General features: G+C 38.2%; 3 protein-coding genes across 5 annotated transcripts in view; 1 reads left to right on the top strand and 2 right to left on the bottom strand.

The window, feature by feature from the left end:
• LOC106925759 (anoctamin-9-like) overlaps positions 1-3,469 on the bottom strand; it is a 31,943-nt gene extending 28,474 nt beyond the window's left edge. Inside the window, exons 1-3 of one of the 3 annotated variants that reach the window (XM_088004019.1) lie at positions 3,282-3,469; positions 968-1,033; positions 27-146 (exon numbers count right to left, since the gene is read on the bottom strand). In XM_088004019.1, the coding sequence (XP_087860145.1) occupies positions 27-146; positions 968-1,033; positions 3,282-3,302 (207 nt within the window). In that variant the 5' untranslated portion in view covers positions 3,303-3,469. Of the gene's footprint in view, positions 1-26; positions 147-967; positions 1,034-3,200 lie in introns of all 3 variants that reach the window. The other 2 variants (XM_015000240.2, XM_015000239.2) reach the window with 2 other exon arrangements.
• Positions 3,470-6,825: 3,356 nt separating this feature from the next.
• LOC148160071 (U5 small nuclear ribonucleoprotein TSSC4-like) lies at positions 6,826-10,518 on the bottom strand. Its single transcript, XM_088004018.1, has 2 exons — positions 10,420-10,518; positions 6,826-9,802 (listed from the first exon to the last, which is right to left on the bottom strand). Exon 2 carries the CDS (start codon positions 9,769-9,771, stop codon positions 8,926-8,928), a length of 846 nt encoding a protein of 281 aa, XP_087860144.1. The 5' UTR covers positions 9,772-9,802; positions 10,420-10,518; the 3' UTR covers positions 6,826-8,925.
• A 210-nt stretch (positions 10,519-10,728) lies between these two features.
• LOC106925756 (SHC SH2-domain binding protein 1) lies at positions 10,729-19,624 on the top strand. The gene is made up of 13 exons (XM_015000231.2): positions 10,729-11,020; positions 12,597-12,794; positions 12,869-12,984; positions 13,072-13,280; positions 13,351-13,446; positions 13,922-14,152; positions 14,254-14,431; positions 15,489-15,609; positions 16,199-16,330; positions 17,161-17,279; positions 17,424-17,510; positions 18,733-18,871; positions 18,962-19,624. The coding sequence occupies exons 1-13, from the start codon at positions 10,876-10,878 to the stop codon at positions 19,255-19,257; spliced, it is 2,067 nt and encodes a 688-aa protein (XP_014855717.1). The 5' UTR covers positions 10,729-10,875; the 3' UTR covers positions 19,258-19,624.
• The last annotated feature ends 160 nt before the right edge of the window (positions 19,625-19,784 follow it).

The following is a 19,784-nucleotide window of genomic DNA, read 5'->3' as shown; positions in this document are numbered from 1 at the left end:
TGATGTTCTAATAATAATAAACTCACTGTGATTGTAATCTTTTTCTTTTTTAGTTTATCCAGGAACTCTTTTTGCTTGTCAGACTTCTCTGTGCCAGGCTCCTGCTTGATGGCCACCAGTAAGAAGTCAAATGTAGTGTGGAGAAACTGTTCAAACACAAACTATTACAACCCCATATACAACACAGAGAAACATGACATCTTTATTTTGAAACACTGATGACAAAGAGAACAACAAAAACACAGTGTAAAAGTATGTACAGAAGAAATATTCAATAATAGTTCAATCATAGGAAAAACACATGGTGAGTAGAGTTCATATGAATATTAAAGCAGGAGTGTGCAACTTAAGAATAACTTCATTTGTGTTCAGGGGTTTATACATTTCTGTAGAGGTCCTGAGCTGATGCAGAAGAAGCTGTTCTGTCTGCTGGGACCTGACCTGCTCAGCCAGCACCATGAATGAACCCAAAGATCAGAGCAAACTCAACACCTTCCATGTATCAAACAGTAAAGTTAAATCAGAGTTAAGCTTTTAGAAAAGTAGCTGGTGAAGACTTTGACTCTTCCTATCTAAATGATGATTGTTATCTGCTAGTGAACATGCACACTCGTCCACTGAGTCATTTGGGATCTGTCAAAGTTAGTCTGCTTTGGTTTTATTTAGAACCAAGCTGAAGAACATTAAATTGGCATTATAATGTTTGCTGACAGGACAAACTCTTCACCTCCGTATCAATATCAGATCCAGTCAGAATTTGTCAGCCAAATGAGAAGCTGAGCAGCATAACCACGTTATCCTGCATGCAGACAGCAGATTAAGCTACCTCTGTTAATAAGTGTTGGGTTATCAGTTCAGAACAGTAACAGAGTTTTTTATGTGAGCATTTATCCTCTGTGTTTGCATGTTGTACATGAGGCTAATCTACATTCAGCTTAGGCAAAGTTCTGCTGAAGTTTAGTCTTACCAAAGAAGGAAGGAAAGGCTCATTGCTCTGGTCGTCATTCTCTCTCTCCTGCAGCTCCATCTTGTCCTTTAAGGGAGACAAACACCTTTCATTTTTACCTCAACAATAAAACAGCTAATGGAGCTATATTCTGGCTTTACTGTACAACATTAATGGCTCATAAAACATAAAAGATACATTTAAATTCTGCTTTTTCCCAGTTTTCTTAATTAAGGCCATTAAATTAATTTAGTTCTCTTCAGTTCTACATGATCGATAGCAGCATTTCTTACAGTTGAGCAAACCCTGCAGTACATGTTTGGGGGTTTTAGAACCTTTTGTGAAACTATGGAAAAACATGTAGATCATACAAATGTTAAAAAATACAAAAGATTAAACTTACAAAATGGACAATAATAGCATATTGGCTGATAATGTTTATGCTGGAATTGGGTTAATTGTGATTCAGTATGTAGAAAAGTCATGTTGCAATTAAAAGGTGTAGAGTTCAATTCCTGCCATTTGTTAATGTGCTCCAGGCCAAAGCACTTAACTCTGTGGATTTAGTGGTGCATTATTTGTCAGAAACTGTAATGTACAGGACCCCAAATCTCAGTTTTCCCATTAAGATACACATACAATAAATACAAAGTTTTCTCAAATCTGGTTTCTAGTAATATTATATTTAGTTTTCTTGTGGGTGAAACGTTTTTTGTTTTTGTTTTTTCCAGATATTCAGCTACGTCTGGACGAGGTCTAAAACAGCTAAACAAGGATGTCAGAGCAGATAATGTGCATCAGTTGGTTGGGGTTGGGAAACACCCTGCCTTGGTTTCCACCATGCAAGTCAACAACAACATGGAGAACTATGTTATTCTGTTTGGATGAATCACATTTTCTTATAAAGACATATGAATGGGTTGGTCTATGTTAGTGACCTTTGGGAGCCCAGTAAGAAGTGTTCTGACCTCATGACATGTTGACATCATTTTTATAAGGTTTAACCTGTCAAAAATAGTAGTGATTATAAACCACTTTTCTTATGGCTGTGCATCTCTGTTCTTAAAAAAATGTTTATGTAAAAAATAAATAAATAAAGATTGATTTTACAAACAGTATATTTAACAGTATATTTACCAGCATTTAAAGGTGCTGATTTCCTCTCCACATTCTGCTATCTGCATTATTAAAAAAGAGGCATTTCATGCGAAGTACTTATTATTATTAATTGGAATCTTACGAATTAGATGTCGCCATGGGGCAGCAAGACTTTGTGGTTGTGTGACAGAGCTGCAGCAGGGTGCAGGTTCAGGCTCGTCTGAGACCTTCCCACTGTGCTGACTAACTCCTGCTTTTCACCAGAGTTTTTGTTTTCCAACTGTTCACCGTCACATTGTTTCTACACCTTCACACTGTAGAGCCGGTATGGCAACAGAAAATGTAAGTTTTTATACTGCATGAGTAAGAGTGGATCTTCAACATGATTGTGAAGCCTCTGTCACAGCTACAGACCTCTCAGAATTGAAGCTTTTTTTGTGATAATTTATCCTCAAAACTAAAGCAGTCTGCTTTAGGAAAAAGGGAAACAATAACAGTTAGTGAGAATTTGGGTGCAGCTTTATGAAAAATAAAAAAAAATAATAATAAATAATAAAAAAAAAAAAAAAAAAATATATATATATATATATATATATATATATATATATATATATATATATATATATATATATATATATATATATATGTGTGTGTGTGTGTAAACAAGCTGTATATCTCTTATATGTGTCTTCAGCAAAGACGCATATAAGGGATAATTTAAGAAAGATACCAAACATGCCATGTTTATAGGACTGAGCGCTGATGGTGATATAATTTTAAAAGCAAAAACTATCTCACAAGTACATCACAATTTTGTCTCTTTAAACAAAAAACATCTGAAAACATTTATTTTTTAACTTTACTGGGACAACAGTATCAATACATTAGAAGTAGGTAATATTACAAGGGCCTCTTTAAATGAACGCATAGACAACAGGACATTTTCTCAAATTCTGTATTTGACAAGACGTTAAAAATGACTATTTGTTCTCTGGCTGGTTATTTAAATCCAACAATATAAAACCCAACTAACTTAAACAGGTTGATGCTTAGAAACATCAACCTGTTTGTAAACTAAGTCCCAGTCGGTACAAAGAACAGTTGCAGAAAACCCGGACTGTAAACCACCTTGGTTACTTTAACATGAGTTACTTACAGCTCACTCTTTGGACAGGAGGCAGGACTGTGTGTGCCGTTGAACAAAAAGAAAGGTTGAATCTCAGGAGAATCTTTTTACCTCGGTATTCTTGAAGTACATGCTGTAATTTATTTAAATTGAAGCTCAGCAGGTAAAACCGTTCTTCACCCTCAGCAGCAGCCGTAGTTTCAGTTCCATGGACGTCTTTCCATGACCAACACACACCCCGACTCCGAGGAAAAGAGAAACAACCTGGAAAGCCTCCAGGCTGTTCCTCCCCCTCACTTCCGCATACCTATAGCCAGGTAAATGCAGCTCTGAGCGCGTGTTTTTTTTTTTTCTTTCTCTGAGCGCGTGTGAGGTGTGGAGGTGGGTCGTTCCTTACGTGCACGAGAGATAAAGTCAAGTTTAGCTGAAAGCGGAACAGTAATGTCGTGATGTTTTGATAGAGGCCGGGGTTCAAAAACAAATGACGTGAGAGGAATTTCAGGAGTTTCAAAAATAAGTTAGGCTCAGTCATACCAGAATGAACATAGTAACAAGTGGGTGAACCGGTTCTCTGGTTTCGTTGCCTTAACATTTGATTTTGACACATTGTATTGATTCAATCGTCACCTTGGTTGACAAGAAAAATAAAAAAAAGTATATTTTTTTCTGAAACCCAGTAAACTCTTTCATTTTTTTATTTAATAATTGAGACAATTTGTGATACTGGAGTGCCTCACCGGTCCCGAGTGTCACTGCTGCTTAGTGGATTGTAAAACTGTACATGCACTGAACTAAATTGAAAGACTTAAATTGTAAGCTATTTTACTGTTTTTCAACTGTAGCTCTTTTTTTTGCTACAGTTTTATTTCTACATAAAAAGAAAATACTACAAAAACAAACAAAAGAATGTAGTAAATAATGTGTCTGACCAAAATAAAAGTCACCACATGGATTTAGCAAAGCAAATAAGGGGGAACCTCCACAATTAGATATAAATGCTTTTTTTGTCAAAATGTCTCTAATGCCTATTTCTGAAATAGGCATTAGAGAGTACAATGATATATGGTTCTGTCTCCATAGGCATTCTTCAAATAAAAACAAGCTTTATATATTTTACAATCCACTGTGATGAAAAATATGTTTTTGAACAGAGACCTCATTATGTTTTCCAGTGCAGATCTAAAGTTAGAGAATTTGCCATGTTATTACTTTTCAAGACTCTTTAAATTACTTTTCAAAAACATTAAATTTGTAGATCATTATCGGTACCCTATAGGGCATTGTACTCAAATAGTCTCTTTTAAATTTCATAGAGAGCTAGTTGTAAAAAAATAAATAAATAAAATAAAAAAGGCTGAAAGTGATTTTGGGCTTTAATTTTAAGAGCACATCTTGCTTTTCTTTTGATGCAGAGCAGAGAAAGGTTGATGTGACCTTTATTTCTGTGTTATAGTGTGGCAACCTCTTCCTGAATAGCACACTTAGTTTCATCTATAAGTTTTAAGGTCAAACTCAGCATCTTTCATTATATGCTCAGTTTGAATGGCTGTCTATTTCTGCCTGTAGACTGAATCACTGACAGATTTACAAGGCAAGTCGCCTCTTTAAAACTAGAAACATCAAATTCTGGAGCATGTAGTTATTACAATCTATTATTCTGTTTGACATTTAAACCGTTTTTAGTCTTGAAGCATGTCTTTCATGGTTTTATGGTTGAAATGTCTTGATAATGATGTGCTCAATGATAATTTTGTCTTAATTCTGAGAAAAAACATTTTATGTTTTCTGCATCAGTTTACTTATATTTTGTAAGAGTCAGACAGTTACAGACATGACATAAATGATGTTCCATAGAAAAAACAGTTTACCACAGTTGTGTAGAGAAAGAGCTGGCAACCCTGTGTCTTATCAGCCACTCCACAAAGCAGCCTCGATGAGCTTCAGGTTAACTGCTGCAAATAAGCCTGGATGTAGCTGCAAGCTCAAGATTTCAACAACTTTGGAGAGAAAAGTAATTAGAGATATTAACAAGATCCCTGAGTCATTGCCAAGATGATTGCTGTTCAGCTGGCCTGTTGTGGATTTGATATGAAAAGGAAGACATTATGAGAGCTCTTCATCATGGAGGACTTGAAGGTACCATCCAAAAAAACTCCATTGCTGAAACAGCAGTTCATCAGTGTTTGACTAAAGTTTGTCCGTAAACATTTGAAACATGGTGATGTGTTCTGGAAAACTGTTCTTTGGTCTGATTAGACTAGTATCAAGCTCTTTGAGCACAAAGAGCTTGCTTTTGTTTTGGGGAGGGAGCGACCTTCAACCCTGAAACCAGTTAAACACAGAAAAACTTGTGGTGGGACAATCATGTTGTGTGACTGTTTTGCTGCTTCTGGAACTGGGAACTTCATTTGTGTTCAGGGGTTTATAAAAAAAAGGATAGTGTGTTTTAATTTTAAAGAATTTTAAAGTCTGCTGCAAGTCTCACTTTACCTGGGTTTTCTTTTCTTTTCTTTTTTTTTAAAGAAAAGAATAGCTTTCCATCTATTTCCATCTGATATAAACAGAAACTTTCCGTAAGAAGAAACAAAAGAAAAAAAATACGTCCAGGCTATTTGGATTATTTCTGAGTTATTTTAACAGGGTAATGTTAAAATAACCCAAAGATGTGATTTGGGTCATAATTTCAGATTATGACCCAAATCACATCTTCAGGTTAGTCACAAACCTATTAGACATGAAAATCAGAGTCCAGATCTCAATTCAGTTAAGAGTCTGTGAGGGTTCAAGAAATTGCTAAAGGGCTTTAATCTGTTCTAGTCTAAAAACTTCAATACTTATACTCTACAAACTACATTATTCCTCACTAAAAGCTGAATACTTGAAATCCAGTTTATAATTTGTAAAATTCTTATTTAACATTAATTATACTTCCAACAAAATGTTTTCTCAGAGTCAGAGAACTTCAACTTGTGTACATATGTTAATACCTGATATGAGGTTGGATTGTAATCTTGTAAATTCTATCAAGGCAACACATGCATTGAAAGTCTCTTCAATGCTAACACTATCTTATCCATGGTAATGAACAGCAGGGACAGTAGGTAATCCAGTGGGTGACCGTCCCCCGCATGCTAGAAACCAGCATGTTCAAAGCTAACTCAAGTGAGCAGTCTCCTCATAATTTACCAGTGCTGGCTCATCAGTTACCGGTGAAGTCTAACTTGGAGAGTTTTTTTTTAATCATAGCATAATTAATAACTACCCAAAATGGTAATTTTCAATAACCAGAAAAATTACAAGGAAAAGATTTAAAAGGAACTATACATTAAATAAAAAGCCAGAAATCCAGAGCACTGCAATGAGTAAATAAGCTTAGCTTCTTTGTCACAACACAGCAGACTACTATAGTTTTATAAATAGTTACAGTATAAAACAAATATATCACTTTAAAAGCTCTTTCAGCACATGTTTACACTGAGACAAATCCTGGACTGTCAAGAGCAGAATATCCTTCCCTTTTACAGCTTCTGTAATAAACTCAACAAATAAGGAAAAGGGAAGTGATATGAATCCCAGTGATATGCAAACATTAGACAGAAACAGATACATTGTGGAACACAGCTGTTATTCTGACACTTAACTCCTCTTCAGCATATAGATGATGTAACTACTTTATTATTGAAACCTTTGGATTTTTACATGGAAATATTAACTTTTCTCATAGATATTAAAAAAATGAACAGAGGCATTAAACACAACAAGTAAGGAAAACTTGAACAAAATTCCCCTTCTATAGGAGATTCTTTGTAACAGTAGAATAAAACTAAATTACCACAATAAGTTCCTTACACACTATTTTTCTCAACCTTGCCCAGATAGTAAATATTTACCCTCCTTTGTGGATTTTTTCCAGCTGCCCTGAAAACTGCAGTGATCAAATCACTTTTGAAGAGACCTAATGTAAACTGATCAATAATTACAAGACCAACCTATTCACTCATTTCAGAAAGTGTTCCATTATTCAAACATTGAAATGTTTCAAGGCTTTCTTTCTTGTCATTTTGATGAATATAACTCATAACAAAAAACCCTCATTGAAAAAAAAAAAAAACATTACATAACGTTTAAATAAAAAAGGATATTTAGATAGAAATATCAGGCTGTCAGTCTATATTTGTTCAGTTGGTTGGGCCTGCAACAACCAAATTAGACATGTACATCACTTCTTTTTTTAAGTACCTGTCATATTCATTAAATTAAAAAATAGAATTTAAATGAATCTCATTTGAGTAAAAGTACCTTTTAAAAAGAACAACAGATATTAAACATATTTTTAATTAAGCCCACATTTCTGTAATAAAATGTTTTTGGTCTAATTTTTAAATGTGTTTTCATTAGTCATAAGCAAATGACTAATGAAAGTCATTAGTCATTTTTATAATATGGATCATTATAATTGATCCATATAATTGATCCATATAATGTGCTTCACCTAGTGACGTATTTACTGAAATAAATGAACTTTTCAATCTTATTGAAAAGTCAGTAATAGAAAACTGACTCAGTCATAACACGTTTCATCATATCAGCCTTAGAGGATGACTGGGGATGAAGAACTCTGACACTGATGCTGCCATCTTCTGCATGTTTGTCTCCTGATCCATTTTAAAATTCGTCTTGTATTCATCCTCACTGATGCTGTACAGCCAGGTATGTCTGTCTTCCCACTCACATTTCTATCTCTAGAAGCAGTTTTGGTGGAGCATCAGGTGGACATTTAAAAGGCAGGTGTTGAGAGCAGCTCACCCTGGGTGTGAGGTATCTGTCTGTCCCATAAGAGGGAGTTCATTTAACAAATCCCTTGTAACACCAATAGTAACCAAACCTGTTTTCCCACTTTTGCTGCAGGAAGAATCAGAGAACTCACTTCTGACAATGTAATACTGAGGTGGCCTGTCTAAGAAGGTCTGTTTGCACAACTTCATCTTGTAAAATCAAGACTTAAGACTCTAAGTCTTAATTTAGAGTAAAAAATGAAGTAGTTCTTGAGTTGCCTAGTTACACTGATGATAAACTGATAACTCTCAGTTAACTGAGCATTGAAGAAGCCTCTCAAACATTTTCACTGGAAGCATTCTGGGCAATCTGCAGGGAAAAGCTCATATGCTGACAGGAGATGTGAATGATTTGTAAAACCTGTGAGGCAACATGACTGTAAACTACATCTGGCAGCAGTTCTGGTGTTGATACCTGATTCCTTACATTCTATGTGCTTTCACACCATTCTACTAAATCTGGGCTCCATTTTAGACACATTTTTTTTCTCAAACTTGAACTGAGTTGTTGTACACTAAACAGATTTTCTTTTTAAAACAGCTTGTGGAAAACTTTTATTTTTATTGATGTAGAAACTTGTAGAAAAAAAATTTAGAAACTTTTATTCTACTTTGAAAAAAAAACATTTTAAATCCTTTTTCTAAGTACTAGGACTAGGACAAGGACAGGTCAAATCTGGCTGGAATTACTCTACACCAATTACAGATGCTTAAAACAATGAAGTTTCTTATCGCTTTACTTCATTTGTAAAAACAAGAAATGAGGATTCTTAGTTTTCCTCTAAATAATGTAAAATCATCTCATGAATCCATCATGCGTGTCCCACCCAAGAAATGAATGGATGGAATGGAAGTTCTGTGCAGAGGGAGTACTGCTGTCTGACAGGTCAGAAAACCTTTAGTATTGCATCCATTCAGAGTCAGTCCTCTTTTTCTCCAGAATTTCTTCTGTAGTTCTTTGCCATAGTCTTCCTGAAGGAGGTGAAGTTAACCTTGGACTCACCTAACTTCTCCTCTTCCAGAGCCACAGGTTCACCCATGCTTTTCTCTGTATTTTTCTTTCCATGTTTTGATTTTTCTGTTGTATCTCCAACCTCCGCTCTTTCTCTACCTTCATTATCCTCATCCTCCTCAGCCAGGTGACTCAGCTGTAACTCCTTCTCCTTTCCCTGCAGATCAGGTGGCAACTGCACAGCCACCTGCTCTTTCGAGAGCCGCTTTGGTCTGGAGAAGATCATCCTCTCCTGGACGTCACAGCGAAGATCACTTTTTGTCTCCTGATGCAGACTAGACAGGAACTGGTGAGCTGCTCTCCTGTTATCTTGATCGCTGCTCTCAGCCACATCCTCCAGGCTGTAGCGTGTCCATCGCTCGGGGTGCACCAGATAGTCTGGAACGCCTTTCTTTTTCTGTGGTATGGGAGAAGTGGAAGGAGGATGGCTCGTCTTCCTGCTTTCTGCTGAGTTCCCTTGGTTCCGCGGGGTGACAGAGCGCTTCTCTACACTGTCCAGGCAGTCAAAGATGCTGCGGCTGCGGAATGAGAAGCCTGAACTCGCTCCGCTCAGGCTGAAAGAACTCTGTGCTGCGGGAGCAGAAGGTGAAGCAGAGGTCATCGCCTCCCCGTCTTCATCGCTGTGATCCAGCTCTGGGTCAAACGGAGCCTCTCTTGGTGCTTCTTCAGGCTCAGATTCATCGCTGGCTGAGAGCTCTAACACATCATCATCATCCTCGTGGTCTCTGATGTTTCTGTGATCAGACATCTTCATAACATCACTGAGACTCGACTGAACAAGAAACCTGATGAGGACAGGAGAGAGAGTTAAAACATCTGATAAATAAAAACAGAAATAAAAACATGTACTGTAATTTTTCCATCAGTGGTCTATTTTATGTCAACACCAAACTATTATGGGCCAAACATTGAACACCAAACATAGAACAAATATTAATTTCTAATCTTTCTAACATAGGTCGTTTCAGAACGTTAATTTTTAAATATAGATTTTTCTTATTTGTCCACAAATTAGTTGTTCCTAAAAGCAGTTTAGTTCTAACATATTTGTATAATTGAAATGCTAAGAGGCAACGAGATAAATTAGCAGAACCTACAGGCTATGTTTTTTTCCTCAACTCTGAAAAGTCAGATTGTTCCATACAGTCAATACAGAGTTGGCGCGTTACATATCATTGCTACACTGTTTAATAATCACAGTTTAAGCAGCGACCGCATGATGGACCAAAATAAACAACCGCTGTGTATGATACAGCTACAGCTTCAATTCAGTTAATTGTGCGGGGAGTACAGCTAGCATACTAATGCTTACACATTTAGCAATTTATCCCCACCGTTTGGATCCACAGAATGCAAACCTTGATTCTTACATGACAATAAAATTATTTTTGCAATATTTTACCTGACTGCTGGCTGTAGGATCAGTAGCCAGAGAAGAGGTTAACATTCACAGTCAGTGCGCTACATCAAACCAGGAAGAAAAATAGATCCTCCGGAAACACGTCACTTCAAACTTTTGACACCGGAGATTAACTTCCGGGTGTATTTTTGTTGTTATAAAACATTTTAATAGTATTGTTTTTATTGGTATAACAAAAAAACATATATATTTTTTCTTTTTTGTATGTATGTTCCACTTTTTTAAAATGGAGAAGAAATATGTATGCATACGAGAGCATTGTGCGCATGCCCGGTGTTATGAGTTACGATTGGCTCGGGCTCCGGATTGGCAGAGAGAACACTGACCGGGATATTTTGAAAGCAGCAGGGTGGATGCTACTGGTAGTTTAGTGTTTGTAAATCAGGAAATATTTGAACACCTTTAAGAACTGCATTAGACTGGTTTTTTAGCGCATCCATGGAGCAGGAAAACCAGAAAATGGCGTGTATAGTCAGTGACATGTCGGACATGGTGGTGGTTGATTTGCACTCTGCCGTTAAAGCTGAAGAAACAGAGGAAGGTCTTCCTGGAGCGGGGCGCAGCCAGTTGGATATAACCCAAGGTCTGTGGAAAGCTTTCACTGTTTCTTTCAGACACTAAAGTGGTTAAAATCACTTGGGTACAATCCTCTGCTGTAAAATGACTAAAGGCGAGTAGTGCTAAGCTAATAGCAGCTAGACAGATTCGGTTGACTGAGTCAACGTAACTTATCGTGTCTTGACGGTTAAATTAGTCTGTGTGTTTTTATGTTTGTATCTTTGAGACTTTACCTGATTTACTTGGCATTATACTGACTGACTACTATCAGGGCATTACACTCAAAATGCCTCTGTCACAAGGACAAACTGTACTGTTCCCTGTGGCCCTGGTGCTTTATGTTATAAACTGTCTCCAATAAGAATCAGAAAACAGCTATGTCCACCCTTTTAAGAAAAAAAAAGCTTATATTGAATTGCCAATGTTTAAAGTGGGTTGTCACAGAGAGCAGAGGAATTATTTTCACACATTTAAGATCCATTGGCGGAAATAGGATTAATGTTAAAACTTGAGCGACTCACAGCGTTGCCTTTGTACAGCTTTGACAAGTAATATATGAAAAGAAAAAAGTACAATAAAAATATAGAAAATGAACATAAATAAAACAAAAGGAAAATATGAAATCTAGCAGTAGGATTTGCCCATTACACAGGTTATTGCACGTCACGTGATCTATTACACATTCAGTAATGTTGACTGTCCGGTTGTTTCAGTCCTCCTGTACATCTTCTGCCCCCCCACAGCCCCCACCATCATGCCATTTAGGACTAAGCAGTTTCTGAGTCTGTTTGTTCTGGATTTGGGGAGGAGCAAATCCAGTGTGTAGAGGTGCTTGGCAATGTCCACGATGACAAACGGTTCAACTGTCCTCTCCTCTAACACTGTAGAGTATTGTAAAAGTGACTATATTTGAGCTTTTTAGAATGTTATTCCCTCATCAAAAACAAATTTGGATTGCCACTTTGATTCTTTCATGCATGTTTGAGAAATCCTCTAATTTCCCCTGTTAGCCATTCAGAGGTTCCTAATCATTTGTCCTCCAATCAAAGTCCCCAATCCCAGTTTCCGACCCCCTCTGTGAGGGGGGTAAGGGGGGCAGGCTACTCCTCCAGACTAGCAGCAGCAGCAATTAGTAAACACATGGTAGAACTGCACATCTTCTGAGCTCATTATATTAGCTTCAAAGCTTCCTAAGAACACCTGTAAGCATCTCATTTGAGGAGCATTGTTGCAATGATGAGCTGAAGGGCAGTGTTGGAAAGAGTAGAGGTCAATTTCAAGCCAGCAAATTGCAAAGTCTAAATTATTTAAGTCATGTTGATATGGGTGTGAAATATAGACCTAGAATCTTATCTCAATTTTTTGTGGTAGCATAGTGATGATCATAAAGATTAAAGATGTATATTGATGGTTGATTGATGTTAAGTTGTTTATGTGAATTGACTTTTGAGAGAAGGGGAAGCAGAGTATTTTTCTTCAAAATACTCTTCATTCAAAACTTTTGCCTGCTTTTATGTGACATCCTCATTTTAAGTTATAAATAAATTAAATAAACAAATGAATTAAATGAAAATGAAATGAATGTGATTCGCCCTCCACAGCCCTGAGTCTAAATGAGGACAGTGGAGAGGACAGTGATGACGACAGTGGCACAGATCATTTCAGCAGTGAGAAGTCTGGGACTCAGCTGCAGAGATGCGAGCAGCACAGAGGTGGAAGCTCCAGTCTGCCTGACACCTTCCAGACCGGCAGCCTGCTGTTCTACGAGAGGTTTAAGGCGTATCAGGACTACATGCTGGGTAACTCTGACACCACCACAGTCTGGCCGCCATGTTTCTTAGTTATTTAATGCCACATGTTTGTTGATGTGCAGGAGACTGTAAGCCCTCAGAGGTGAAGGCCTTCACAGCAGACTACCTGGACAAGGCGATGGAGCCGTGTGACTGGTTGGCTCTGTGGAGCACTGACGTCTTTGATGTGGTGGTGGAGGTAGGAGCAGCTCATTTAGACGGCTAAATGAGCCGTCTAAATGAGCTGCTAACAGTCATGTTTGTGGGATTCTGTTGGTGAGTTCAGGTGCGAGATCTGGACCTGAACGACCTCAAGGCATGTGTGAAGCTGGTGCTGCCTCTGCAGTGTGAAATCAGAAGCTGTGAGATAACAGAGGAATCCTTTAATTCTCTGCTGGAGGCGACTCAGCACAAAGTTCCCCTGCTGGAGCTGCAGGTCCTCTACAATGAGTCGGGGGACTTTGACCAGACGGCGCTCACTCTTGAGCACTTAAGGTAGGGTGCTCTGAATTGGATCTGACTGATGTACTGCAGAACAATACTAAGAGTCTTCTCGTGTCTGCAGGTTTTTCTACAAACACATCTGGAGGCAGTGGGATGAAGAGGATGAGAACGATGACTTTGACTACTTTGTTCGTTGTGTGGAACCTCGTCTCAGACTGTAAGCAGAACTTGAACTTCTGGAATGTGAAGGTCGATGCTCAGACTGGACAATATGACTGAAAAACGTTTTGCGATATAAGCATTCTATATCAGTCAAAATGGATAATTAGTTTTATTTTTTTAATATTTGAAATATACCCCCAAACTGGTGATGTGATCTTTCCTGTTTTAGCCACAGTTTTCAGTTTTATGAGGCACCATAGCAAAACAAGAAACTGCTACCATGTATGTTGATCAACAGGTTGTTGCTAGGTAACCAAAGAGTGAGTGAGTTAGTTAGTTGATGCCACCAACTTTGCTTAGCTCGTCATTCCTAGCTTTTCTTCTGCTCAGAATGCTGTGTGGTTTTGGATTGGAGTTCAGTGAAATTATGAAAAATTCTATCAGACATATTATCTGTTGATATAGATCACATATATATTTTGTTATTGGTTTGTTGTCCAGCCCTAGTTGATGCTGATGTCCTCTTGCAGCTACTATGACATCCTGGAAGACAGAGTCCCAGCTGGCCTGGTGGCAGAGTACCAGTCCTTGCTGCAGAGCTGCTCCCAGTGCTTCCAGCAGTTTTCAGAGCTGCGTGGCGGACTGAGCGCCGATTCAGACTCAGAGATAGACAATGTGTCCATGGTGGAGGGCCTGAAGCTCTACGACCAGCTGGAAACATTTAAACGCAAACTGCAGATCATCGAGAACCCCCTGCTGAGGTGTGTCCCTCACTGTCCCTCACTGTCCCTCACTGTCCCTCGCTGTCTCTCTCCCTCACTCGTACACAACAAACCCCTGACTTCCCTCTGCACCTGTCCAGGTATGTGCTGGCCTACAAAGGCAGCTCCAGGCGGCAGTGTGTGCAGAGTCGTGGACTTAGAGCGTCCGGTGTGAAGGTGGTTCACGTGGTAACGGCCAGCTGCAACACCATCCAGCTGCAGTCTCTCCTCACTGCACGCCTCCTACCGCTCAGCTCCTCTGATGACACAGAGATCCAGGTGAGAGCACACACATGCTGACAGCATAGCAGGGTCAGATGCTGTGGTTTAAACACAGGAAGTTTAGAAAGGTTGACCCAGCTCACTTCTGATTTGACCATTTAAATCAACTTCTTCACTCATTCTGCTGTAGATTAGCTGTGGTTGGGATTAGGGCTGCAGCTAACAATTATTCTAGTTGTCGATTTTAATGATTAATCAGATTTAAAAAATTCTCATTCTGCAGATTTTTTTAATCTAGCCACTTAAGTCTTTTTTATACAATAATAGGAATACAATAACCCCTTAAATGTCACTCGAAAACACTTACCTGCAAGTCAATAAGTCCATGTAGACAGTAGTGTCCTTATGGCATGTAAGGAATTTTAAAAATGGCACTTAAATAACTAATTTAATTAATTTTAAATAAAACAGGAAACATTTCATTGCCTAAACTGCAATAACAGCTTTTCCTTAGAGAACACTCGATCATTTGTAGTAAAGGAAGCATCTGCAGCTAAAACTCCTTCTAACATCAACATGAGAAAAGCTCTGTCCTTTCTGCTAGACTGAACGTCAGTATGGTGTGGCTGATATGGTGAGAGTTTTTGGATTAATGGATTAATAATTATATTGCAAAAGATGCTTAACAGATTTTTTTTCAGATGCTAAAACTGCCACTTAATGAGTTTTGGCTTAAGGTTTGAAGAAAATTTGGCTTAATTTGGCTTTCTTTAGCTAATGTCTTTTTTAAGACGATGATTTCAGTAATCGATTCATCATCATTAATCTAATGAATCATTTTAGCCCTGTCTGAGGTCATTATATTGATGAATTGGTCCCACGCTTTAGCTTTTGAGCAGATCAGCCCACTTTTGAATGTAGAATGCTTTGTTTACAGATTAGTTTATGGTCAATAGAAAGGCCAAAGCAAAGCCCATATCATCAACTCTCCATCTCTGTACTAAACAGTTTGTGCTGCTATCCTCACACAAACACACACACACGCACACACACCTACACACACACGAGGGCAGTCTATCCACTTTGAGAGGATGAACGGTTTGATGTCTTGCAGTTCCATAGAGATCCAGTGTCAGCCGTGGATTCCTGTCATCAGGGTGACATGGTCATCATTCTTCCAGGAACTTACAGAGTCAGCAGCTCCATCTTCATACCAGACTCCATCACTGTTGAAGGTAAGAAAACACATTGTGTGGTTGGAAAAGCACTTTTAGACGATCGTTCCCTTAAGAAGATCCAGCTCCATGTTGATGTGAACACTGATGTTTTGAGAAATGCTGTTAGGAATTCTAAATATAATGCTAAACAATAAAGCTAGATGTTGTTTAGAATAGAGTTAGAATTAATAGATCTGCCCTTATGGATTGGGCACATTTTCAACAGTACCATTTAGAATTTTTCAATATTGGGATTGATACAGATATTGATATTGGATCATATATATTGTTTTAGAACCTAACCCACAGCGTTCTCCTTGACCTGCTGCTGTGTTTGTTGGTCCTCATGTTGCTGTCTGTTCAATAATGTTCTGTATAAAACCTCACAGGTTTGTTAGATACACATGTGGGCATTAAAAATTAGAGGTGATTACTGAAGACTATTGGTTGCACAGGATATTATGTATTGGCATCAGTGTAGCGGGATTAGAGGATGTAAATGAACTGTATCTTTCAGTTCATTTCAGTTTCAGCCAGAGTTTCCTGAGACATGTTGAACATTCAGAGGAATGCTGGGTGTTAATAGATCTCTTGCTTTGTGTACCAGGCTTTGGATTCCCTGATGAAGTTGTGATTGAAAATCAACACAAAGGCGACTCATTTGTGGAGTCCACAGGAGCCGATGTCAGAGTGTCCAACATCAAGTTCATCCAGCATGATGCTGTTGAAGGCATTCTGTGTGAGTAGGTCATATTCAAGCTACCACTTCATTCAGTCCAGTTTGTTTAAGATTACAGACAATCTTGAAACTTCAGTGCAAAATTTGTCAATACAGTTTTCATGAAAACTGCTACAACGGAAACAACGACCACAATGTGATTGGAACAGAATCTTTGTTTTAGAAGTACAACTAAATTGGTGTCAATGTTTTCTGTAAATCTCTTAATTTATTGTACAGCAGTACAAATTGTTGTTTGAAAAAATTCAAATGCAGAAATCCACTTAGTATTCAGAACAGGAATAAACTCTTCACCAGTTTAAAGTCCTTTCTTAGGAAACTAGTTTCCTCAGCCATTACATCACACTACCAGTCTACTGAAAGGTAAATATCACACTACTTACAAGTGAAATATGACGGAGCATGTTTAACTAACTCTTATAAAGTTAATGCTGTTTTAAAACTATAGTGGATGAACAATGAGCTACATAAGTTCAAACAGATGAGTGGCTACTCCAGCAGATGGCCTGATTAATTTGCCAGTTAATAGATATTAGCTAATCCACCTAACATTAGCTGGTTACTCTTCCAGTGTAAATAGTAGCACTGCAAATTAAAAATATGTAATATCCTTCATATTACAAGCATTAAACTATTTCTATTATTTGGATTTTAATAATACTGAGTAATCTGTCAGCATTGTTATTCAATTAGCCTGATTGATTATTTTTTGCAGAACAAACATCAAAACTAAAAAGATGGATTTTCCATCAGCAGTAATCTTACGTGTCACTTGCCCTGACGCCTGTGATGTTTAAAGTGCTGAATCTTCCTTGTCGATTGATGACCAGGTGTACGTCAGGGCACTCTGAACATGGAGAACTGTGTGCTGCAGTGTGACACTACCGGCGTGATTGTGCAGACATCTGCCCGCTTCACCATGAACATGTGTGACCTGTATGGCTCCAAGGTTCGGACAGCACACACCAATCACACAGGAAGCCCCCTGCTCCTGCTTGTCTTTGTTAAACAGACGGCTTCCATGTCACAAACTCTGTTTTTTGCTGTTTGATGATTGGCTGATCTTGATGATGTCAGTCATGTGTCTGTGCAGGGGGCAGGTGTTGAGATTTATCCTGGCAGCATTTCCAGTCTGGTCAGTAATAGCATCCATCACTGTAAGGACGGAGTCCTGATCAAGGTGAGGTGTCACGACTCCTGCCGACTTTCAGCCTAAAAGAAAAAAACTTATTCAAACAAAATCCTGCAACCTGTTGAAATGTGCTGTTAATAGTTTTACAACTGGTGTTGACCAAAGTGTGTATGTGTGTGTGTTGAAGCATAAATGAATTATTTGAACTAGAACACACACAGAAAAAACCCCCCACAAATGCCATGCACCTCTTTCAAATCAGACAAAATTGGTGACAAACGCTTGTGCAGCAAAAATTTCCGTTTGTGCCGCTATCATTTTATAGATACTAAGAAATGCTTCCAGAGGTCATGAAAGGTCAACCAGCCCCCCTACCATCTTCAAATAAGATAAAACTGGTGTCAGTCATTTCGACTACGTCTGTGCAGCAATAATTTTTGTTTATGCTGCTTTGGCTTTGAAGTTATGAAAGTTTAAAGGTCATCTTGATTTTGTAAAAGTGGGGGCCTGGTTGGAAGCGCCACAAACAAAATGTTTTACTGTACAAATGTAGCACAAACGTTTGACATCAATTTATCTGATTTGAAGAAGGTCGGGGGGAGGGGCTTCACTGAGGTATGCCATGGTTTTATATTTCTCAAAGATTTTTTCAGAGATTAGGATTAATCATTTTCCTTCAGCATGTATTCACAATAGAGCTGCTACTAATTATTTTAGTAATTTATTATTCTATCGATTATTAATAAGAGAAAGAAATTGGCACATTTGGTAGATTTTTTGTTTAACCATTTAAGTCTTTTATGCAGTATTAGAAATTCATTAAAATATGCATCTAAACAATCTACTTTTATAAAAATAATAATAAAGAATACATATTTCCTAAAATACAGCAGCAGATTTCCTTTAGTGAACATTTCATTTGTAGCTAAGGATGCATCTGCAGCTAAAGCTAAAATCCTCCTAACCTTAAATTTCTAACAGATGCAAGGTTTATATTTTTTTTGATTAACTCATTATTGAATAGCAAAAGGTGCCATTTGAGGAGTCCTGGGTACAACAGATAAAGTTATTTCAGTTTTAGGTCAGGTAACGTTGCTGCATTTTCCAGAAGGTGGTGCTATTTCACGTGATCTCTTATTTCTGAGGCATTTGGTATTCTATGTCAGGCTGATAGGTTTTCTTTCTGTAGCACTGAATCTCTGCTTTCTAATGTAAGTTTTCTTTTCAAAAGTATGGTCCATATGATGTGTGTGCATGTGTGGACATGCAGGACTTTGCCAATGAGCTGGATGGGATGCCATCCATCACCATGGAAAACAATATCATCCACAACAATGAGGACTACGGTGTGATTCTGGTTAAACCGGGTACTGGAGAGGAGCAGAGGGTCCAGTCCTGTGAGGGTGAAGGTCAGCAGCTCTCATTGTGCTTGATGCTCTGATGGTTATCTTGGTAGAATCAGTAGTTAGCTCATCTGTAGTTCTTCTGTTTGTCCCCAGAAGACCCAGCGATGCAAAGCGCTGACGACCAGCAGCAGGAGGCTCCTCCAGAGCTGACAGCAGCAAAGTCAGACTCTGCTGGGTCCCAGCTGGAGTCAGCAGTCAGCAGTGACGGCGATGCTGCTGGTGCTGCCGCCGGCAGGAAGTGGCAGTTCGGTCGTCAGCTGAGTAGAAGCAAGGAAGTGTCCTGCAGCCGAGCGGTCCAGGATCTGATGGAGCATCAAATCTTTGTTTCTGTTCAGGAGAATCAGTTCAAATGGAATGGAAAAGGCGACTTTGGAATCTTTTTCTACTGACTTTCACTCTGGCTGATTAAGTCTAAGAAGTTTGTCTGCTTTTTAGTTCTTGTTCCCATTTATTGGCGTTACCTGTCTTGATTACAGTTGGTTGTCTTCTGATTTGAAAAGACCACTGGAAAATTGTTGTCTTGGAGGTATTGCATGCTGTTTGTAACACTACAATGTGTTCTCAGTACTAATTTTGTTTGACTTTGCACAAATCTTTTTATCTAAATTATTCCTTCCGGGCTCCTCACGCTGCTTTTATCAGCATGAGGATATGCTGATGAAGCTTAATGGATTATTATTTTCAAATCAACTTGTTATGTTGATGGTAGTTATGGTGTTTTTACCTTTAATAAAAAAAATATATTTAGAAATGGAACTTTTTGTGCTAAGTAGTTATGTATTGATGGCTTCAGAAACTTTTATTGTGAAAAGTATTCACACAATTTGAATATATACACACTAACATAACACCATAAGCCCACAAAGGTCAGTGTATTTTATTGGGATTTAATGTTTAGTTTAAGTAAATAACACAC

The sequence above is a fragment of the Poecilia mexicana genome, unplaced genomic scaffold (assembly GCF_051168715.1).
Source record: "Poecilia mexicana isolate PSO_F unplaced genomic scaffold, ASM5116871v1 scaffold_3, whole genome shotgun sequence".
In the NCBI taxonomy this organism is placed as follows: domain Eukaryota; kingdom Metazoa; phylum Chordata; class Actinopteri; order Cyprinodontiformes; family Poeciliidae; genus Poecilia; species Poecilia mexicana.
This window is presented reverse-complemented; position numbering and strand designations above follow the sequence as displayed.